Here is a 21,240-nt window from a genome sequence, read left to right as displayed (position 1 = left end):
TTTGTGAATGGATGATCTATTAATTTGTTTAAATGTAAAGGTTATGTTTATTCAATTAATGTTACTATGTTAGTGTTTGTTAATTTTAATTTAGGATGAATATAATATGAATCTACGTAACACAAAAATATATAAAATAAATAAAATAAAATTCGCCGTGTCCCCCGCTGTGTCCATATCCCCATTTTTTGGAAATTGCCGTGTCCCGTGTCTGTGTCCGTGTCCGTGTCCGTGTCCGTATCCGTATTCGTATCCATATCCGTATCTGTGTCCGTGTCCGTGCTTCATATATTATCACCATACTTATTTATCTAACTAGTCCCTTATACAATCACTATTTTGACTTTGGATTAAATACATTTTTCACCTTATAAGCATAAATATATTGATAATCGGGCCAATATCCGTGCCCCTCGATTAATTTTAGAGTCCTGAGCCGGGCTAACCTCTAATGGCCCCAACCTTATAAGCATATATAATAGTAAATTGAATTAATGGACAGAACAAGGCAACACAAATTAAAGCAATAAGTATAATTAGGGCAAACTGAGCGCTACAACTACAACAGTGAAAAGCCAAAATTAACAGTTAACAATTAAATTAAGAAATTATGGAGCAAAAATTAGGCCTAAGGGAAAAAATTACGGCAACAACTATAGTCCTCCATTAAAATTTGATAAACAATAAAGAGAGAGAGTAGAAGAGGAACTGACAAATTGATTTTGCCGGACCAATACACGGCTGATTCTCGTCGTCAGATACTTTTCAATAATTTTAAAAGTTAGTGTAAATAACCGTTATATTTATAGGTCTGAATTTTTTTTGGGGCCTCTACGTTAGATTGGGCCTTTTGTCACTATAATAAGCTAAGGAATTTGGACCAATTTGGGGGCCCAGGAAATGACATCAAATCTAAAGGGCTTTTGAAGCATTCCCTCCTAGTCTCACAGCCTCCTCTTTGTTTTTTTGTGTTTTTATTCTTTATTATTATTTATATCCTCTTCAGTGGATTTTTTTTTTTTTAAATTTAAAAAGATTTAGAATTTTAGATTTTGCTCAATGAGATGAATTGAAAAATAAAAATTAATTAAAATTCTTTAAAAAAAAGTTTAGAAAAGACAAAAATAAGCATAAAATAGTAAATTTTTTTGGCTTATTTTGGTTTTAAATTTTTTTTTTTTAAATTCATTTACACAGGACAAACCTGAAAAGTAAAATTTTTTAATATCATATTGGAAAAAGGTTACCAAAGAAAAATTTTTGCTCTTTAGCTTTGTTTTTTTTTTTCTCCCCTTCTCTCCAAATAGTTCAGATGGAAATAAAAATAAATAAAAATTATAAAATGGAATATGAATTTGAGACAAAGGTGTGAATCCCATATTTATAGCCCGGTTCTGATAGGTAGCTCGAATTTGAAGGCTCGAATTTGGCTCGAATTTGGAGAAGAAGAAGAAGAAGAGAAGGAAGGAGGAGGAGGAGGAAGGAGGAGGACTAGAGGGGGCATAATCACAGGCGGAGGCGGGGCCGGAGGCGACGGCGGTGGTACTGCGACGATCGACTGCGGCGGCGAGGCGACGGCGGTGGTGCTGCGACGATCTCCTCTCCTCCTCTCTCTTTCTCCCTCTCTCCTCTTCTTTCTTTTCTCCTCTCTTCTTCCTCTGCTCTTCTCCTGTGTTCAACGAAGAAGAAGAAGAAGAAAAGAAAGAAAGAAAAGGAAGAGAAAGAAAAGGCAAAAAAAAAAAAAAAAAAAATTCGAAACCCAAAATGACGTCGTTTTGGGTTTCGAACTGAATTCGGGCCACCGAATTCGAGTTACGAGTCATTTTCCTTTCTAGCCAATCTTTAATCTCATATCTGTAAAATTTTTCTTTACACTTAAGTTATCTCTTTTCAAAATAGATTAATGTAAGTTTTGAACGATGACAATCCAATTCTAACTATTCATTACACAAAAAGGTTGCATGTCTGAGTCCCTACTTGATTGGATATAATTATTCTATTTTTTTGAAATTTCATGTTAATTGTGTACTCATCTACTAACAGAACTATATGTTTACGTAACACAAAATAATAATAATAATGATGATGAATAAATTATAAAACCCCATTAATCACACAGTATTCTGAATTGAATTGATGTGATAATTTCTTAATGGAATGATGATCTACATTTTGATGGGTAAATTATGTTTTACCCTCTTTATTTTTAGTCACTTTTTAATTTAGCCTTGCAAGTTTATTTTTTCTCGCTTTGATCTTTTATATTTCAAGTTTTTTCTACTTACTCCTAAAATTAAATTTTATTTAAAATTAGACAGAAAATGTCAGAATAACTATCACATAACATAAAATATATATTGTATTATATTAGAGTTTAAACTTTCGTTAAAACTGTCAATTTGTCATTTGTTGTCTATTTTTAACTGTACGGGGAGCAAATATTCCGGCAAGCCCGTACTCCCTTCTTCCGAGCACCGTCGATGTCCGATCACCTGCGAGCAAGTAACGGTGAGCTACCCGGCGGTGTGTGGCCGGAAAAACCCTCCGACGATCAAGTTAGCACACACCTTAGGATGGATAGAGAGAAGGGAGAGAGTGTTTGAGTGTAAGAATTCCTTACAGAGATGTTCGTGTTTTTTGTATGGGGGGCGCAGACATGCTTATATACCTTCTGACCCCCATATCCACTCCCAGTCATCTCCTGACACGTGGCTCTGCTATCCCATCTGTCAGCATAAACCTTGCCGATCATCACCTAATCTCAACTGCCTGACTTCACAGCTGGAGCTCGGCAGCCGAGCTGCTCTACCACGGTCATGCTATGCTTCATACCCAAGCGCCTAACTGGATAAACACATGGAGGACCGGGCTAGGCGGCATCCCGGCAGAGCCTAGCCCGGGCACCTCCTTTGGTCGGCCTTCCTGCCGGTCAAACAGTCTCCTCGGTTGACCACGCCTTTCCGGGCGCCGGTCACTCAGCTTGTCTGGCTTCAGCCATCCCCTGATCAGGCAGCTCGGTCCAACCAAGCGCTATCTAGCCGAGCTCCTTTTCGGGCCGGGGAGGCTCACACTTGGCCCAAGTTCTGCCCGGCCCAAGTTCCGGCAGCCCACTTCTTGGCGGATGGTCAATCACCTCGGCCCCATGCACCGTTGGGCTCTCAATCTGCTCGGCCGTTACCTCGGCCCAACTCCTGATCATAAATCACCCTCTCAATTGCCCCTTAATTCCGTCCACGAAAGCGTGACTGGGATTATTCACTTCGACCGAGATAACATTTCTCCGGTCTTTAAGAGGCCAGAGGGCAACCGGACTGGTTAACAACTGTCTGCAAACTTGACCGGTTGTCCGCCACGGCTGACGTCCTCTTCTTCAGAAGTAGCTCGGTTGGCTCTTCGACTCTTTAACCCGTCGCTTCAGTATTGACATTGCCATAAATAGGGACACGTGGCGGGCTGCCATTGGTCATCGAGCAGCCAACCTGCCGTCCGTGCCAGAATTTTGAATTTGGGCGGCCTTTCGTGCTTACATATACACGACCCTCCTAATGCCATTTCTTCCTACTGCCTCTCTTCTACCTGACGATCCAAAGCTCAAGCCATCTCTTCTCATACTCGACTGCCATTCTTCGTGCTTGGAAGGACAGCTCCAGCCCTTCACAGGTAAGATCTTCAATCCCTCTTAAGTTGCTGTTTTCTTTCATAATACACACATTAGGGCACAAACATGTAGCTTTTAGGGCATAGGCCTTAGAATCCGTACCAAACTTCCCACTATTCTTGGTGTTCTTCATGAGACTGAAGAACTGGGGTGAACCGTGCTCCTGGTCATCTTTTGATCCAAAAAACCAGCCCAACTGAGCAAATAACATGTTTGTCTCAACCCCAGCAAAAACCGAGATAACAAAAGGACTTGGTCGCTCAACCGGGCTAACATCTGGTCTGCTTGGGCGACCGGGCTCCTTAGATAGAGTAGACAACCGAGGTGGTTTGACACTCTTAATGACCGAGCTAAAATCCAGCTCCTTTTGTGCGACCGCGCTCACACTTAACACTTACCATCCTTTTCCTGCAGAGTCCAAGGGGACCACTATCATTCCTGAGGCTCTTAGGACCGAGCAGCATCCAATAACCAGTGCCAAACCCCTCAGCCGGGATACACTAGGCCGGCCACAAATGGGGAAATTCCGCTTCCTAGTGGATACTCCGGCCGCACTAGCTGCTTTCAGAGAGGATTACGGCATCCCGGCCGATGTTCATCTCGAACTGGCTGAAGAGGAGACCACACCCTGGGGCAGACTTGACCAATGCCCCTTCACCGTGCTCTCAATTGTCGAAGGGGGCCTCCGTTTCCCGCTTAACCCTCTTATCACCGAGTTCCTTCGCCGCACCGGGCTGGCACCCACACAAGTGTCCACCAATACTTATAGAATTATCAACGGTGTTCACGAATTGAACAATCGGCTAGGCACCAACTTAGGTCTAGCCGAGATATTGAGGCAATACACAATGGGCCACACCAGCGACGGCCTTGCATATTACTTGAAGATAAGACCGGGCAAGGAAAAAATTGTAACTGGCACCCCGCATAAAGATCTGCACGACAACGATTTTTTCTGGGTGTCGGGCAATTACGAAACGGCCGAGGTGCCGGGCTGGTTTATAAACAAGGGCTTCGGTTCTTCATGTAAGCTACTCAATTTTGCTCGGTTAGCTTAACTCTTCATTTTGTAACTAACCGGTTTTCCTATTTCTTTTGCAGCAATCCAAGCCTTGCAAGCCAACTATCAATTTCCCAACGTCGAAGCAATTCGGACCGTGCTTCGGTACCCTCACCGAGATTGCAACGATCTACTCGGCTACACACCGACCTACAGGTATTCTGCTCCGCGCCGGAGTAGAGTAACTGACTTCCTCCGCGCTCCTTCGTCGCCTCCAAATCCTTCCCTTCCTGACGTTCCCTTCATTCGCCTGACCGAGGAACAAGAAATGGCCAAGCGCAGCAGAATCAAAAACCTGCTCACCGCCACATCCGCCGAGATGCCGAGCGTCGTAACTCGCTTGCCAGCCGCCGGTCAATCCAGTGGCGCTGTGGTCGCCTTTGCCTCGCAATCCGCCGGGCAATCCAGCCGAGAACCCTCTGCACGTCGTGCCGGTAAAAGAGCTCGGGCAGACCCGTCCGCCGAGCTAGTCGCCGAGCTTACCACCGAGCATCCAGCTGACGCCCCCGCCCCAGTGCCGGCATGGCGTCTACATTTGAAGCACCGTGGTCAAGATATCCCGGCAACGGCTTCGATCAAGGCTGACAAAGAGCATTTGCTCGCCTTCGATCTATCCAAAGCCCTACTACTACCGAGCGATGTGGTCGGCAGCGACCACGTCCCCGACACCCGGTTGGTCAAATCTTCAGTGAAGTCTATGGCCAGGGTAAGTCGATGTTCCTTTGAAAATTTCACAAGTGTTTGCGCGGTTCCGTTTCTAATCAACTTTGCTTTTTTCAGGCCATTCAAAAACAACACCTGGTTTTGGAGCGCATCCACCGGCTTAGGCAAAAGGTAAACGACACAACCAGCCAGGTCGAGAGCCTTCAAGCCGAGCTCGGCCGGGCTAAGGCTTCCCTTGAGATGGCCAACGCTGATAATAACAGACTGCTCGGTCAGCTGAATGCGGCCGAGAAAAAACAAAATGAGCTCCAGACCGAGGTGGACACTCTGAAGAAGTCGAAAAAGAAAGCTTGCCGAGCTGCCAACAACGTGGGTTTCAACGAGGCCGAGCAGAGCTACAAGAAGCAAGTCTTTGCAACACAAGACATATACTTCAAGGCTGGCTGGAAATCCGCTTGCGAACACCTCGGCCAGGGCTCTGACACCGACGTATTTGCCAACCCTCCTCCAGCTTCGCTACCGGTCTACCTCGTGCCTTATGCAAACGACGTCTTCAGCGCTTTGCAGGCTGAGGCCGAGGAAGGACTTGAAGAAGGAGACAGGGAGACAGATTCTGAGGAAGAAGAGGCCGAGGTGCAAGAGCAGCCCGGCAATGAGGAGCCCGGTGCCCAAGATACCAGTCCAACCATTAACCTGGATGCCGGCGATGACGAATTCACCAATCTATCCCCCTTAGTTTAGTTTTCTTTTCTTTTTTTATATTTTTGCTTTCAACACTTTTGATGTAACCGGGCTCTGTCCCCACCTTTTGTAGTGATTTTCTTATCAATGAAAAATTCAAATTTTACCAAGTGTTTGCATGGTTGTCATCCAATCTATCTTCAGCAAAACATCTCGGCATAAATCATTGTTTGAACGAAACACCTCGTCGACTGGAATTCCTACCTCGGTTGAAGCACTTAAGCAGAACAAAACAACAAAGTCATAAACCGAAATAACCATCTCGGTTGGTAGTAACAAAGTTGAACAAATCATCAACACTTCCAACCGGAGTACATCATCTCGGTTGGGAATGCGAAGTTGGACAAAACACCAACTCTTCCGATCGGAGTACATCATCTCGGTTGGGAATGCGAAGTTGGACAAAACACCAACTCTTCCAATCGGAGTACATCATCTCGGTTGGGAATCCGAAGTTGGACAAGACACCAACTCTTCCAACCGGAGTACATCATCTCGGTTGGGAATCCAAAGTTGGACAAGACACCAACTCTTCCAACCGGAGTACATCATCTCGGTTGGGAATCGAAAGTTGGACAAAACACCAACTCTTCCAACCGGAGTACATCATCTCGGTTGGGAATCCAAAGTTGGACAAGACACCAACTCTTCCAACCGGAGTACATCATTTCGGTTGGGAATCCAAAGTTGGACAAAACACCAACTCTTCCAACCGGAGTACATCATCTCGGTTGGGAATCCAAAGTTGGACAAAACACCAACTCTTCCAACCGGAATACATCATCACGGTCCGTAACATTAAAACAACAGTCCAAGTGCTAAAGCAAAATTACTTCTATAAATTGACAAAAAGAATTACATGCTGTGGTGCAAGCCAAAAAAATTTCTTTGCACAAGAAAAGAAAGCAAAAGCTTAAAAATAATACAGTTTCAAGTTGGCCGCATTCCATGGGCGGGGTATTGCTCTTCCCTCTAAATCCTCCAAGTGGTAAGCCCCCTTGCCCGCCAGACCAGTGATTTTGTAGGGTCCTTCCCAATTTGCCCCTAGTTTGCCTTCTCCTGGCACCAGGGTGTTTCCCATAATCTTCCTCAAAACCCAATCACCAACTTTGAACGGTCTGGGGTGCACCGTCTTGTTATACTTCTTTGAGAGCTCCTGTTGGTAGGCGGCCACATGGATGAGGGCCTTCTCCCGACGCTCGTCCACTAGGTCCAGCTCCAAGGCAATAGCCTCGGTGTTCAGCTCGAGCTCAAAACTCTCGCTTTTGAGGGTGGGCATTTCAACTTCCAAGGGTATGACCGCCTCCATGCCGTAAGCCAAAGCAAATGGAGTTTCCCCGGTAGAACGTCGCGGGGTTGTTCGGTATGCCCAAAGGACGCTAGGTAATTCCTCAGCCCATTTGCCCTTGGCCTTTTCCAGCCGTTTCTTCAACCCATCCAGTATAGTCTTGTTCGATGCTTCAGCTTGACCATTGGACTGCGGTTAAGCCGGGGTGGAGTTGTAGAATTCTATCTTCAAATCTTCACAAAATCCTCTGAATAGGCGACCGTCAAACTGGGTGCCGTTGTCAGAGATCAAAATCTTGGGGACGCCAAACCGCGTGACCACGTTCTGCCAGACAAACCGCTTCACGTCTTTCTCTTTAATGGTTGCCAAGGGCTCAGCTTCAACCCACTTTGTGAAGTAATCTGTGGCCGCGATGAAGAATTTTCGGTTGCCCGGTGCTGTTGGCAGTGGTCCCACTATATCTAGCCCCCACATGGCGAAGGGCCAAGGACTGGTGAGGGGAAGAAGTTCCCTGGCAGGCTGGTGGATCTGATGGGCGAATTTCTGGCATTTTTCGCACTTGCGGACATATTTTTGTGCGTCGGCCTGCATGCACGGCCACCAGTATCCCTGCGAAATAGCACGGTAGGCCAAGGACCTGCCTCCTATGTGGCTGCCACAAATGCCTTCATGAATTTCGTACAAGAAGGCCTCCACACTATTCGGGTGCACGCACTTTAAATAAGGACCAGTGAAGGACTTCTTATATAACGCGCCAGATGAAGAGAGCCAAAACCGCTCTGACTTCACCCGGATTTTGTGTGCTTCTTTCTTGTTAGTTGGAAGAGTCCGGTCTCTGAGGAACAAGATCAAGGGGTCCATCCAGGAGGGACCGAGCGCGGCACAGAGTACATCTGTCTGCCCGGCGTGTTCAATGCTTGGCCGCGGAAGAAAGTCAATCAAAAGAGGGTTTGGAAAAGTATTATCCACCATAGAAGCGAGACCGGCCAGTTCATCAGCTCGGTTGTTTTCTTCCCGGCCAATCTGTTGGACTCTAATTGCCTCAAACTGCTTGATATGTGCCCTGACCAGAGCCTGGTACTTCACCATCCTTTCGTCCTTTGCTTCATAAATCCCAGAAACTTGGTTAACCACAAGCTAGGAATCACTGTACACCAGGAGCTCGGCAGCCTTCATTTGAATTGCGCTCTTGAGCCCGGCGAGAAGTGCCTCGTACTCAGCCTCGTTGTTAGATGCCGGGAAGCCAAGCGTGATAGAATGTTCAATGGTTAGGCCATCCGGGGAGATAAGAACGATACCTTGGCCGGCACCATGGCGGTTGGACGCTCCATCAACAAAAAGCTTCCACATGTCCCCCACAAAAAGCTTCCAGCAGTCGGATGGGTCCTGAGAGTTGCGAAGGGCAATGGGATCACAACTGCTCGGCTGTGCGGTGTCAAGTTCGGTGTGGACTGGTTCAAATTCAGTGCCCCTTGGTGATTCGACACCGGACTCAGCAAGTTGTTCTGTAATGCTCAAGTCTGTGGGCGAATCATCAGGTTGCGGTGTGAAGCCGGCCGCAGGTTCTGAGCTGTGTGGATCCATTCCTTCCCCCTTTGATGATTCGGCACCGGACTCAGCAAGTTGATCCGTAATGCTCAAGTCCGTAGGCGAATCATCAGGTTCTGAGCGGTGTGGTTCAATTTCTTCCCCCCTTGGTGATGCGGGACCGGACAGAGTGGATGGGTTGGTGATACACAACTCCGTCATCGCAGCACCGGGTGGTATGACCGTGCAAACTGAGGGAACTTCGATGGTGCGTGCTAACTCCGCAGCGCTACCTCCTCCAACTGGTTGTACCTCGGTTGGCATTGCGTGCATCTCATCATCTGCCTCGGTAATGTCGACCGGGCATACCGGATGAGTGCCAGGTGAGAACTCGGCGACAAAATCTGCCAAGGTCTGGGCTTTGATAGCGGTGCGCGGCTGGAACTTCACATCAAACTGTCCCAACTCGACTGCCCACTTAAGAATTCGGCCTGAAAAGTCCGCGCGTTCAAACAAAGCCTTGAGGGAAAACTCAGTCAGTACGATGACGGTATGGGCGTGGAAATAGTGCGCCAATTTTCTTGAAGCCATCATCAAGGCCAGGGCAAGTTTCTCCAACGGCAAGTATCTCGACTCTGCCGGTAACAAAGTTTTACTGACATAAAAAATTGGGAGGTGCTTGATTCCTTCAGCCCGGACTAGCACCGCACTGACTGCGTGCTGGGAGACGGCAAGGTAAAGGTAGAGTTCCTCACCCGGCTCTGGTGTAACCAACAGCGGCGGAGAAGACAAATAGTCCTTGAGCTCGGCCAAAGCTCGGTCACACTCGTCATCCCATGAGAACTTTGACTTCAATGCTTGAAAGAAAGGGCGGCAGCGATCTGATGACCGGCTTATAAATCGATTAAGCGCGGCGGCCATACCGGCCAGATGCTGCACGTCCTTAGCCGAGCTGGGCTACTTCAACTCTTGCACGGCTCTGATCTAAGTAGGGTCTGCTTCGATGCCTCGGTTCGTGACTAGGAATCCCAAAAATTTTCCGGATCCCACGCCAAAGGCACACTTTGAGGCGTTCAAGCGCAGCTTGTGCTTCTTTAGAATGGCAAACATCTCAGCTAAGTCGGACAAATGGTTTGCCTCATGTCGGCTTTTTACCACCATATCATCGATATAAGCCTCCATTGTCCGGCCAAGCAGAGGAGCGAACATTTTGGTCACCATCCTCTGAAAAGTTGCCCCGGCATTCTTCAAACCAAAAGGCATGACTCGGTAGCAGAAGAGTCCCCTTGGAGTCGTGAAAGAGGTGATCTCTCGGTTAGGCCCATGCATGGCGATCTGGTGATAGCCGCGGTACGCATCCAAGAAACTGAGCCTATTGTGCCCAGCCGTCAAGTCCACTAGCTGGTCAATGCGCGGCAAAGGGAAGCTGTCTTTGGGACAAGCTCGGTTAACTGTCTTGTAGTCGACACAAACTCGCCACTTCCCATTCTTCTTAGGCACCACTACTGTGTTGGAAATCCACCGAGGATAGTGCACTTCCTGAATTGCTCGTGCCTCAAGCAGGTACTTTACCTCCGCAGCAACTACCTCGGCGTGATACAACGCCGATTTCCTTGTTCGCTGGATGACTGGCTTTGCTCCAGAGAAGACATTGAGGTGATGACAGATAAAACTTGGGTCGAGGCCAGGCATGTCGTAAGGTGACCATGCAAAGACTTCGATATTCGCCATCAAAAACTCAATCATCTCGGTCCTCTCTATGGCCGTGAGACTTGAACCAAGCAAGAAGAATTTGTCCGGCTGCTCGGTATCAATCCGCACCTCAACCAATTCCTCAACAGCCTTATCTTCGGCCTTGGTGCCCACATCATCCAAGACACCCTGGTCCTCCGGTCCCTCAATCATTTGAACGAATCCTTTGGCAGCCCGGCTTTCGTTGACCGCCACGAAGCACTGCTTGGACATGACCTGGTCGCCCCAAATCTCCTCGATTGCCCCCATAGCCGAGGGGAATCTCATTACTTGGTGAAAAGTTGATGCCACGGCTTGCATGGCGTGTAGCCATCCCCTTCCAAGGATAAGGTTGTACGTCGAAGGCACTTGTAGCACCCAAAACTCAACTTGTTTGACCACGGATCCCGCTTTGACCGGCAGGATAATCTTTCCCAAAGGCCACTCTGGTTGCGAGTTAAATCCAACTAGTGGCGAAGTTGCCGAAGCCAAGTCTGTCTCCCGGAGTTTAAGCTGCTTGAACGCATCATAGTACATGATCTCGACCGAGCTTCCCTGATCGATCAAGATCCGCTTAACATCAAAGTCCTTGACGCGTAGTGTTACTACGAGGGCATCGTTGTGCGGCGTCTGGATGCGTTCTAGATCCCTTGAGGTGAAACTAATCACGTTTTTTTCTTCTGTCTTCCCCCTTTTGATGGCAGGCTGTACCGACAAAACTTCCCTCATATGCTCTGCCTTCTTTATCATGCCCCGGAGTTCGCAGACACGCTCCGGTTCCACGATGCCGTGGATGACATTAATAACTCCTTGTGGTGGTGCGTCTCGGTCATCCTGTCCCCTGGGATCGACCGGAGCCTGATTCGACTTCACGCCGCCATCAATGTAAAGGTCTAGATGCCCGGCCGCAACCAGCTCTTCCAAGTGTTGCCGCAAAGGCAAGCAATCCTCAGTCCGGTGGCCTCTCTCCCGGTGGAACGTGCAACGATACCGCGGATTATAGCCCTTTTGTCCGTCGTCCAACTTAGCAGGAAACAGGATATACTCCTCGTCTCGGATTTCACTAAGTATGCGATAGATTGGAATCTTAAAGACCGTGGTTATGCCAGTCCTAGCCTTCATCCTTCTGTTTGCGTCTGTTACATCATCTCGGAGGTAGTCATCCTGGTCATTGCGGCGTCCTCTACCCCGATTTTTACGGTTAGTGCCACGGTCCGATTCCTCTGCTCGGTCACTTGAGCGGCTGGACTCTTGCCCAACTGCGTGCACTTTGCCTGCTGTCTTCTTGTCTGCTGCTACCGGAGTGGCCTTCACGGTAGAGGCTGACGCGTCATCCTCTACTCGGATGTGCTCATTGATGCGCTGCATGAGCTGGCCCATGGAGGTCGGCTGGTGCATGGTAAGCGAGTCTCGCAGTCTATGTCCGACCGGGAGACCACGCTTATATTGCGTGATTGCAAGGTTGACCGGGCAATCCAAGATCTCGTTAAAGGTTTCCCAATACCTTGAATTGTACGCCTTCAGTGTGTCGCACGGTTCCATCTTGACACTTAGCAAGTGATCGACTTCCTTTGGTGTTTTTGTGTTGGTTTTGAAGCGTGTAACAAACGCCTCGGCCAACTGATGCCACCTTTGTATGCTCCCTTCCGGCAACCGCTCGAACCACTTTAAGCCCAGCTCGCCCAAACTTGACAGGAAGATTAGGCACATAAGTCCGTCATTCCGGCTATGTCCGGCCATAACCTGTCGGAAGTGACTCACATGCATGTAAGGATCGGTTTTTCCGTCGTAGAGTGTGAACTTAGGTTGGTGGAAGCCTGCCGGAAGTGGTGTTGTTTCAATTTCCAGGGAAAAAGGAGTGGCACTCAGCCTGGCCAAGTCCATATCTTCAAGGAGTGGCACTGCTTGACGGGGTGGAGACATTCCGACCTCCTCGCTGGCGTGAACCCCGTAGGATAGCCGTTGGAAAGCAGGTATTCTCTGAGCTTCGCGCCGGCGGGCCCGCTCCTTTAAGACCGCCCGTAAATCCTCTGACTGAGCGGAGTAAGAGTACCTCGACGTCGTCTCCGGACGTGAGGGTTTGTAGGTGCTGTCTTGCGTGCTAGACTTCTCTGCACCCGCGTCGGAATCACCAACCTGGTAACTTCTGGTAATGGATATGGACTGAGTACGTCGCTGACTCTAACCGCCTGAACGGCAGGATGGGGTGCGCTCACTGTGGTCTCCCACTCCAACTACACTCTTCCCTTTGACATGCCTCTTGAGATCCTCCATCTCCGCCGCCATTCGCTGGATGACAGCATCTTGATCTCTCAACTTACTTTCCAATCGCCTGGCGTGTGAGTCTCTCCTCCGCCGGTGACCGTCTGGACTCCGTAAATAACCATGACTCCTTCTGAGCTTATCCTGCGGGTCTCCTGACTGTCCTCTAGTGGGCGTCCCCAAGTCAGCCATTGGATGGACGGCAGGAGGTCCCTCTCTCCTTCGAGTATACTCCGGGGTGGCTCCGTCGATGGCGGACAACGGAAACTCGTCGTTGTTCGCCATTGATGGCGATCAGATGAACCTGAAAGACAAGGTTTTGTCTGTCAAGCTTCCCACAGACGGCGCCAATTGTACGGGGAGCAAATATTCCGGCAAGCCCGTACTCCCTTCTTCCGAGCTCCGTCGATGTCCGATCACCTGCGAGCAAGTAATGGTGAGCTACCCGGCGGTGTGTGGCCGGAAAACCCTCCGACGATCAAGTTAGCACACACCTTAGGATGGATAGAGAGAAGGGAGAGAGTGTTTGAGTGTAAGAATTCCTTACAGAGATGTTCGTGTTTTTTGTATGGGGGGCGCAGACATGCTTATATACCTTCTGACCCCCATATCCACTCCCAGTCATCTCCTGACACGTGGCTCTGCTATCCCATCTGTCAGCATAAACCTTGCCGATCATCACCTAATCTCAACTGCCTGACTTCACAGCTGGAGCTCGGCAGCCGAGCTGCTCTACCACGGCCATGCTATGCTTCATACCCAAGCGCCTAACTGGATAAACACATGGAGGACCGGGCTAGGCGGCATCCCGACAGAGCCTAGCCCGGGCACCTCCTTTGGTCGGCCTTCCTGCCGATCAAACAGTCTCCTCGGTTGACCACGCCTTTCCGGGCGCCGGTCACTCAGCTTGTCTGGCTTCAGCCATCCCCTGATCAGGCAGCTCAGTCCAACCAAGCGCTATCTAGCCGAGCTCCTTTTCGGGCCGGAGCGGCTCACACTTGGCCCAAGTTCTGCCCGGCCCAAGTTCTGGCAGCCCACTTCTTGGCGGATGGTCAATCACCTCGGCCCCATGCACCGTTAGGCTCTCAATCTGCTCGGCCGTTACCTCGGCCCAACTCCTGATCATAAATCACCCTCTCATTAACAAAAATTAGTTTTAGGAGTAAAGTGGAAAAAACTTAAAATATGAAGAGCTAAAATAAAAATAAAAAAAATTTAAAATGTCAAAATAAAAAAATAACCAAATATAAAAGAGACAAAATTTAATTTTAGAAAATGCTATGAACCCAAAATAATCTATCAAATATTTTACCAAATCTCTCACATAGGTGTAAGACCCACAAAAATTCACATGTGTATAAGATCTACGCACATGTAAAAAGTTTGATAAATTTTTTAAGATCCTTACCATTACTCTTTAATTTATCCACATTTTGACAAGAACTCACACCACGTATCAAGCATTACACAGAATTTTATGAGTCAGACATTTATGTGAGTGAGAAGTGAGCACAACTTCATGTTTTCTCTCTCTATCTCACACTGGCCTTGGAAAGTGGTTATTTTAGTAGGTTATTTTAGTTTTTAGCTATTTTAGTAGGTTAAAATTTTTGTGTTTGGAAAGATGATTAGATTTTTTTGTGGTTGGATGTGATGTTTGTGAGAGAAAAAATGAAATGATTATGGGTTTGATGTGATATTTTGTCATATTAACTATTTTAACCTATTTTATCTTTTTGTAATTTTTAACCTAAACTAAGCTATTTTTTTTCTTCCCAAACACCCCCACTCTGTTTCTGAGTTTTCAATATTATTATATTTGCCTGCTTAGTTGCAACAAACATGTCATATTGAGTTGCTCAGAAGCTACCGAATCCCTCTCATGCCTCTCTTAAGTTTTGGGTGACTTTGTAACGATTTTTTTAAAAAAAATATCATTTTGTCGCCTAGTGATATTTTGAAAAGTTGATAAAAAATTAATTTTTTATTTTTTTTTGGACTTTTTGATGACTTTTTTTTTTTAGGGCAAATTACATATACACCCCTCGAGGTTTGGTTAAATTACAGATACCCCTGAGGTTTCGGAAATTACATCCCGCCCCCTGAGGTTTGTATTTTCATAACAATTTACCCCCTGAGGTTTATATTTCATAACAAATTACCCCCTAATTTCTTATGCAAATATAGCATTCAGGGGGGAATTCGTAATTTCTCAAACCTCAGGGGGGTATTTGTAATTTATCCAAACCTCGAGGGGTGTATATGTAATTTGCCCTTTTTTTTACTAAAAACTAGCTTTTTGTTGACTTTTTTTTTTTTTTTTATAAAAAAAATTAAAAAACCAAAAAATTAACTTTTTTAACATGTTCCCAAATTGCCCCATTAGTTTCCGATACAATATTTTCAATATCAATACAAATTTATCTCTCAATACTACTGTTTAAAACTTTAAGGAAATCAGCTCATGATAACACTATCTAAATATTATTATCAAATGAGTCCTTACTGACTTAAAGTCAAATACAGCCTAACGATGTGAGTTATGTGACACAAGATATGACATAAAATATAACAATGTCATCAGATATCTAGAAAAATATTCAAAAAATAGAATGTATGAATCATATTCATTTTAGAAATGACTCGCAAAACTCTAAATTTAAATCTACATCCAACACTTAATTAAACTTCGTTATTTGGGGTACATATCTTTCTTTTTTTTTCTCCATAAAATATTACTAATTGGTGGGTAATATTCACTGAAATACTTGGTTAAGGGTGTGCACTTAGTTATTCCCTGCCACTCTTCTTTCTCAAAGTATATATTAAACAAATAGATTGTGTTTTTGGATGATGAAGTGATACTTTGCTTGTCCTGAAACTAGTGATCATGCTGAGCTTTTTGGTCCCCAAAACAAACGTGCCTCACACCACCTCCACCCACAAATAATTCTTGGTGTTGTGTTGCCCTCCTCCCCTCATATCTCACCACCCATTGACTTCCCACTCTGGCCATATCTATATATGCACTATTTCATTTATAATGATTGTTTGATTAAAGTGAAAAAAATGTGATAGAAATCAAAATTAACTGAAGGTGAAGCACAAATGTTCAAAAAAGATTTTTTTTGAATATTTATTATTTTAGTATGTATTTGATTACAATGAAATTTTTGTGAGAATATTTCAAAAGTTGACTATTTTGAGCAATTTTTTTTTTTTTTTTGGGATCTAAAATGACACTTTGCAATGGCAACAATCCCTTCTATTGGTTTTGCGCCATCACGGTCCCGTCTGCTATCGTGACTAGTTTTATCGATAAAGAAAGCGACATCATGCAGAGAGGAATAGGGTGGTGGACAGGAGGGAGGGCATTGGCGTGTGGCGGGGCTAGGCCAAGGGCAGAGGGCAGAGAACTATGGGGGAGGGTGGCTGTAAGTGGGTTAGGGTTTACAAGGGAGATGAAAAATAGAAAGGGAAGAGAGGAGATAAATTGAAGTATAGTTTAGTAATTTTACAATTTTTTCTTACCATTTCCTTCTTTTCATCATTTTAATTCTTCACTCTTTCGTAATTTTTCTTTAAATAATCCATTTATTTGTAATTCTTCCTTTTTTAAAAAAAATAATACAAATTACAAATACCCAAAACCTCTAAAATGATACCATATCATCTGTTAATACATTAATTAGTATACTAATTGATACGTATAGGATTATTCTTTCACAAATGTCAGATGCTATTTTTTGTCAGTCATATAATAGTGACCCACATAAAATTGATATTGCAACATACAAAAACATAATAGACCTATGTGAACTGGAAAAAAGATACCCCTCATCCAAAATTTTAATTATGAAAATGACAGATTCTGTACAAATATTTGTAACTTAAAAACATTTGTAAAAAAATGGATGATTTTGATACTGTAACAGAAATAGAGATTTATTATATTTAACTCAGTACATATGTATAATCCATGGTGAAGTTGGTTTTGTGAGAGAGAGTGTGACACGGACTTTCACCCTTCAACAAACCAGCCTCTCCTCCTCCAACTGTTTTAACTTCCCTTTATTTAGCATATCCCTCACTTACAACAATGGTCTCCCTTCTCTCTTTCTAAATTTCTAAATTTCTACTGTCTCTAAATTTATACCCACACAAGTTCATATATAGACATAAGCACAACTATCAACTTTCAATAATGGCTAGGCAGACTAATTCACAGTTTACTCTCTCTCTCTGTTCCAAGCCTATCTTTTGACTCCTAACTAAACCCCTCTCTCTCATTCATTCACTATATATATACATATATTTTCCCCCACTCCCCCATCTTGCTTCCTCCCTCCTCCTCCCCTCCCCACCCCCCTCTAGCTCTGTATTGTTGGCGGTGGCGGTGGCGGTGGCGGTGGCGGTGGCGGTGGAGGATAGGAAGATGGAAGCTTTAGAGGAAGTTGTGGGTGGTGGTGGTGGTTCTAAAGAACATACCCACATCGTAAAAGGCAAGCGAACCAAGCGACAGAGACCACAATCTCCGATTCCATTCTCAATCGCCGCCACACATTCTTCGAGTGGTGGTGGTGGTGTTGGCAATGACAACAATGGAGACAATTTTAACAAAGTTTCGTCGCCTGAAACATCAACTGAATTCATCGATAGCGCCACCGAGGAAGAAGAAAACATGGCCAATTGCCTAATTCTTCTAGCACAAGGACACGAATCAAAAAACCCAATTGATCTTGATGATGATGATGATGATGATGATGATGATGATGATAATGAAATGGGATTGAAATTCACGAGTAAAAGATCGGCCCAAGCATACCAATGCAAGACATGTTTTCGAATTTTTTCGTCGTTTCAAGCATTGGGAGGCCACAGGGCTAGCCACACAAAGCCTAAGCCCAAGGAAAAAAGACCAACTATGATAGCAACAACATCCTCCGATGAAGAACAACAACAATTCAAGAACAAGCCTTTGAATAGCCATTCTAAGTCATCATCAAAGGTTCATGAGTGCTCGATTTGCGGGGCTGAGTTCATGTCCGGACAGGCCTTGGGAGGTCACATGAGGCGCCACCGTGCACCACCACCTATAGGTACCACCACCACCGCCACCACAACCACATCCTTGTCATTGAGGACATCTGAGTTTGAGTCTGATGATCTTCAAGAAGCCAAGAGGGCAAGAAATGTGTTGTCATTGGATCTGGATCTTAACCTTCCAGCCCCAGATGTGGATGATCATCATCATCAAGAATCAAAGTTCTGCTTCGCCTCTGAGCAACAAAAACAGCAAAAACAATCGCATCTTGTCTTGTCCATCGCCCCCGCTTTGGTGGATTGTCACTACTAATTCGAGGTTCAAATTTTCGTTCTTTACATCTGCGTCTTATTCTATGAAATTTTATTACACTCCTAACCCAATTATTCTTTTAAATATTGATCGTTTACGATTAATTTCAGGGTTAGATGATGTGTAATACCCATTATTCTTTTTTATTGTTACCATTGAGAATTGGGGATTCTTTGGATTATCATTATTTTTTTGTTTTTTTCACATCTTGATAAATAATACAATTTGACTTGAAATTCTTTGAATTCATTGTTGTGCAGTTTGCGTTCTGTTTTGAGTTTTTTTATTTTATTTTATTGGTTTTGTTTGTTTTTCAGTGTAAAGAATGTGTAACAGAGTGAGAAGGAGGGAGAGGTTGGGTTGGAATTGTCACCACCACCACCACAACCAAAAGTATTTTGTGGTTTAAGTTTCATTGTTTTCATTTACAAGAAAAGAAAGAGTCTCTCTGTCTCTCTTAAGTGATGACAACAATGGAAGTGTGGAATGCCAGTAAGTAAACTACACTTCCCAAATGAATCCACCACCCACCTTTTTCTTCATTCTCTTAATTTTAAATTTAATCAATAATAGTAAGATGCTTTTAAGTACATCCATAGTTGTCCATTTTTGTTTTTTTCTTTGCTTGGCCCACCACTCCTTGTGTTAAGTTATGGGTAATCTTATACAAACAAAATTTTAAAAAAATTGTTGATAGCAAAATCGATTACAATATAGGATTTAACTCTCTTGCATAAGTTGAGTTTCACCTTTTATAAATTTTACATTCAAAAAAAAAAGTTGTGTCCTATTTATTAATTAATTTATGTGCAAATACAACAATCAAAATTTTAATAGAGAGGACTAGTGGTAACTCCTCTTACTTACCAATTCATAAATCTTATTTCAAAATGTGTGAGTGATTTTCCGATCACACTGCCCTCCTTAGTAATTCAGCTGTAGAACACAGGCAGAATAGATGGCACCTTGCTGTCCTGCACAGAAAGAGAAGGCTCCGGCGGTGGTTCTTCCACCTGGGGGCACTCTGACGATTAAGTCAGTATATCTCTCAAAGATAATCTATAGTGCTAAACTCAATGCTCAAAGCATAAATTGCGTACCTTAGACCCACCAGTCCCACTAGAAGCATGACTTCTATGGACTCCAATTCTGTACTTACTTTGGACTCCTCAAGAGATAAGGATAGACTCCCTAAGAGTGTTATCCTTATCCATCCTGAAGTCTTTCTTCATCCTTGGACTCCTGTCCCTTGTCCGTTTATCTCGGACTCCGGTATCCTCGCACATAACCTCGGCAACTCCGAGATCACCTCGGCATAACTACCATGACACGTGGCACCTTGGCTGACACGTCGGCGTCACCTTGCCATGTGTTGATACTCTGAAAATATATCCCCACACAAAATATATATATATATATTCACACATAATTACAAAAATGTCAAGTCATAACACTTAATTGTGGTTCACAATTATAAAAATGTCACTGCTATATCATTATAAGTTTTATATATAAAATTTGTGTTTATGAATAATTTTATTTATTTATTAACCTACTCAAATATGCCTAATTAGAACATCGCATGGATCACCTATTCTCATTATCTCAAATCATTTTTCTATTACAAAGGATAGAAAAGTGATTTAGAACAGATAAAGAGAGGTTTTTGTTAACGAATAATACTATATGCATCAATTAGTATATTAATTAATGTACTAATTGATGATGTAACATAATTTAAAAGGTTTTTGATATATGCAATTTGTATAATGAATGAGGTCAATAACAATGTTATCACTAGTGTTAGTATACTAATCAGTATATATAACACCACCGTTTGTTAACATACGCCCTAAGGGCACATGCTAAGAAGACATTAAATAAATACATTTATATCAACTTGTATAGAAAATAATACAACTTTAAAGGCTATCTTAATTAATTTTTTAAAATTTATAATAGGATCTTGTTGACATGTGCCCTTAGGGCGTATGGTAAGAAAACAATAATTGATTTTAACTCCTTCCACTTGCATGGGAATGTGAGGATATGAGAGAAATTAATTATGATGACTTTTAATAGTTATTTTTTTTAATAATGTTATAGTTTATATGTACTAATTAATGTACCAATTGATGATGTGATATAATTTAAGATATTTTTTATATTTATAATTTATATAATGAATGGGGTTAATAATAATAAGTCATAACTAGTATTGGTATATTAGTTAGTACACTAATTGGTACATGTAGCACTACTGTATTTTTTTCTCCACATAGACATAAGTACCCTATTTTTTAAGACAATTTTTTTAACAACTAAAAAAATTATCTTATATTTTTTTATTTTGTTTTATTTTTGTAACGGTTTTTAATAAGGTGAGAACCCCACCAAAATATGTGAAGGTAATGTTGAAAAACTTTAGTTGTAAAATATTTTTATTTGATTAAATTTTTAGAATTTGTATTTAGAATTTATTTTAAAAAAATTATAAATTTTTGACAAACATAAATATTAATATACATGTGAATTTTTAAATATTATTGTATGTTAAAAAATTATATCAAAATAATAGTATTTGATTTTTTTTCCACCAAACTAAAGTAATATAAAATATCAAATTTGAAGAAAAAGTGAGGAGGCATACAAAAATAAAGGGGAGAGGGGCGCAAAGCAAAATGGGTGTTTTAATCTTATTATAAAAGTTTTTGTTAACTTGTACCTATGGACATATGTTATGGAAATATTAAATAGGTATAACTATCTCCACTGCTATAGAAAGTTGTAAAAACTTAAAATAAAGATTGAGAGTTTTAATTTTAGAATTTTAAAGAGAGTTCTAGTAATGTGACAAAAGGTGAGGCTCACATCTGATGTGATGTGTGTATCTATATTTTTGTGTTTTTTTTTTCTCTTTTCACATCATTAGAGCTTTCTTTAGAGTTCTAAAA

The 21,240-nt window shown here is 43.5% G+C and overlaps 1 protein-coding gene across 1 annotated transcript; it reads left to right on the top strand.

Annotated features, from left to right (window-relative positions):
* The first annotated feature begins 16,968 nt into the window (after positions 1–16,968).
* LOC114321141 (zinc finger protein ZAT5) lies at positions 16,969–18,865 on the top strand. The gene is made up of 2 exons (XM_082866519.1): positions 16,969–18,292; positions 18,604–18,865. The coding sequence occupies exon 1, from the start codon at positions 17,366–17,368 to the stop codon at positions 18,284–18,286; it is 921 nt and encodes a 306-aa protein (XP_082722645.1). The 5' UTR covers positions 16,969–17,365; the 3' UTR covers positions 18,287–18,292; positions 18,604–18,865.
* Positions 18,866–21,240: the final 2,375 nt, after the last annotated feature.

Source organism: Camellia sinensis, chromosome 1 (genome assembly GCF_055761805.1).
Source record: "Camellia sinensis isolate YWXY chromosome 1, ASM5576180v1, whole genome shotgun sequence".
Classification (NCBI taxonomy): Eukaryota; Viridiplantae; Streptophyta; class Magnoliopsida; order Ericales; family Theaceae; genus Camellia; species Camellia sinensis.
The sequence above is the reverse complement of the archived record's forward strand: the minus strand, read 5'-3'. Positions and strand labels throughout refer to the sequence as shown.

Coding starts and splice junctions, on each gene's coding strand:
- LOC114321141 (XM_082866519.1), top strand. CDS start 17,366: ATGGAAGCTTTAGAGGAAGTTGTGGGTGGTGGTGGTGGTTCTAAAGAA.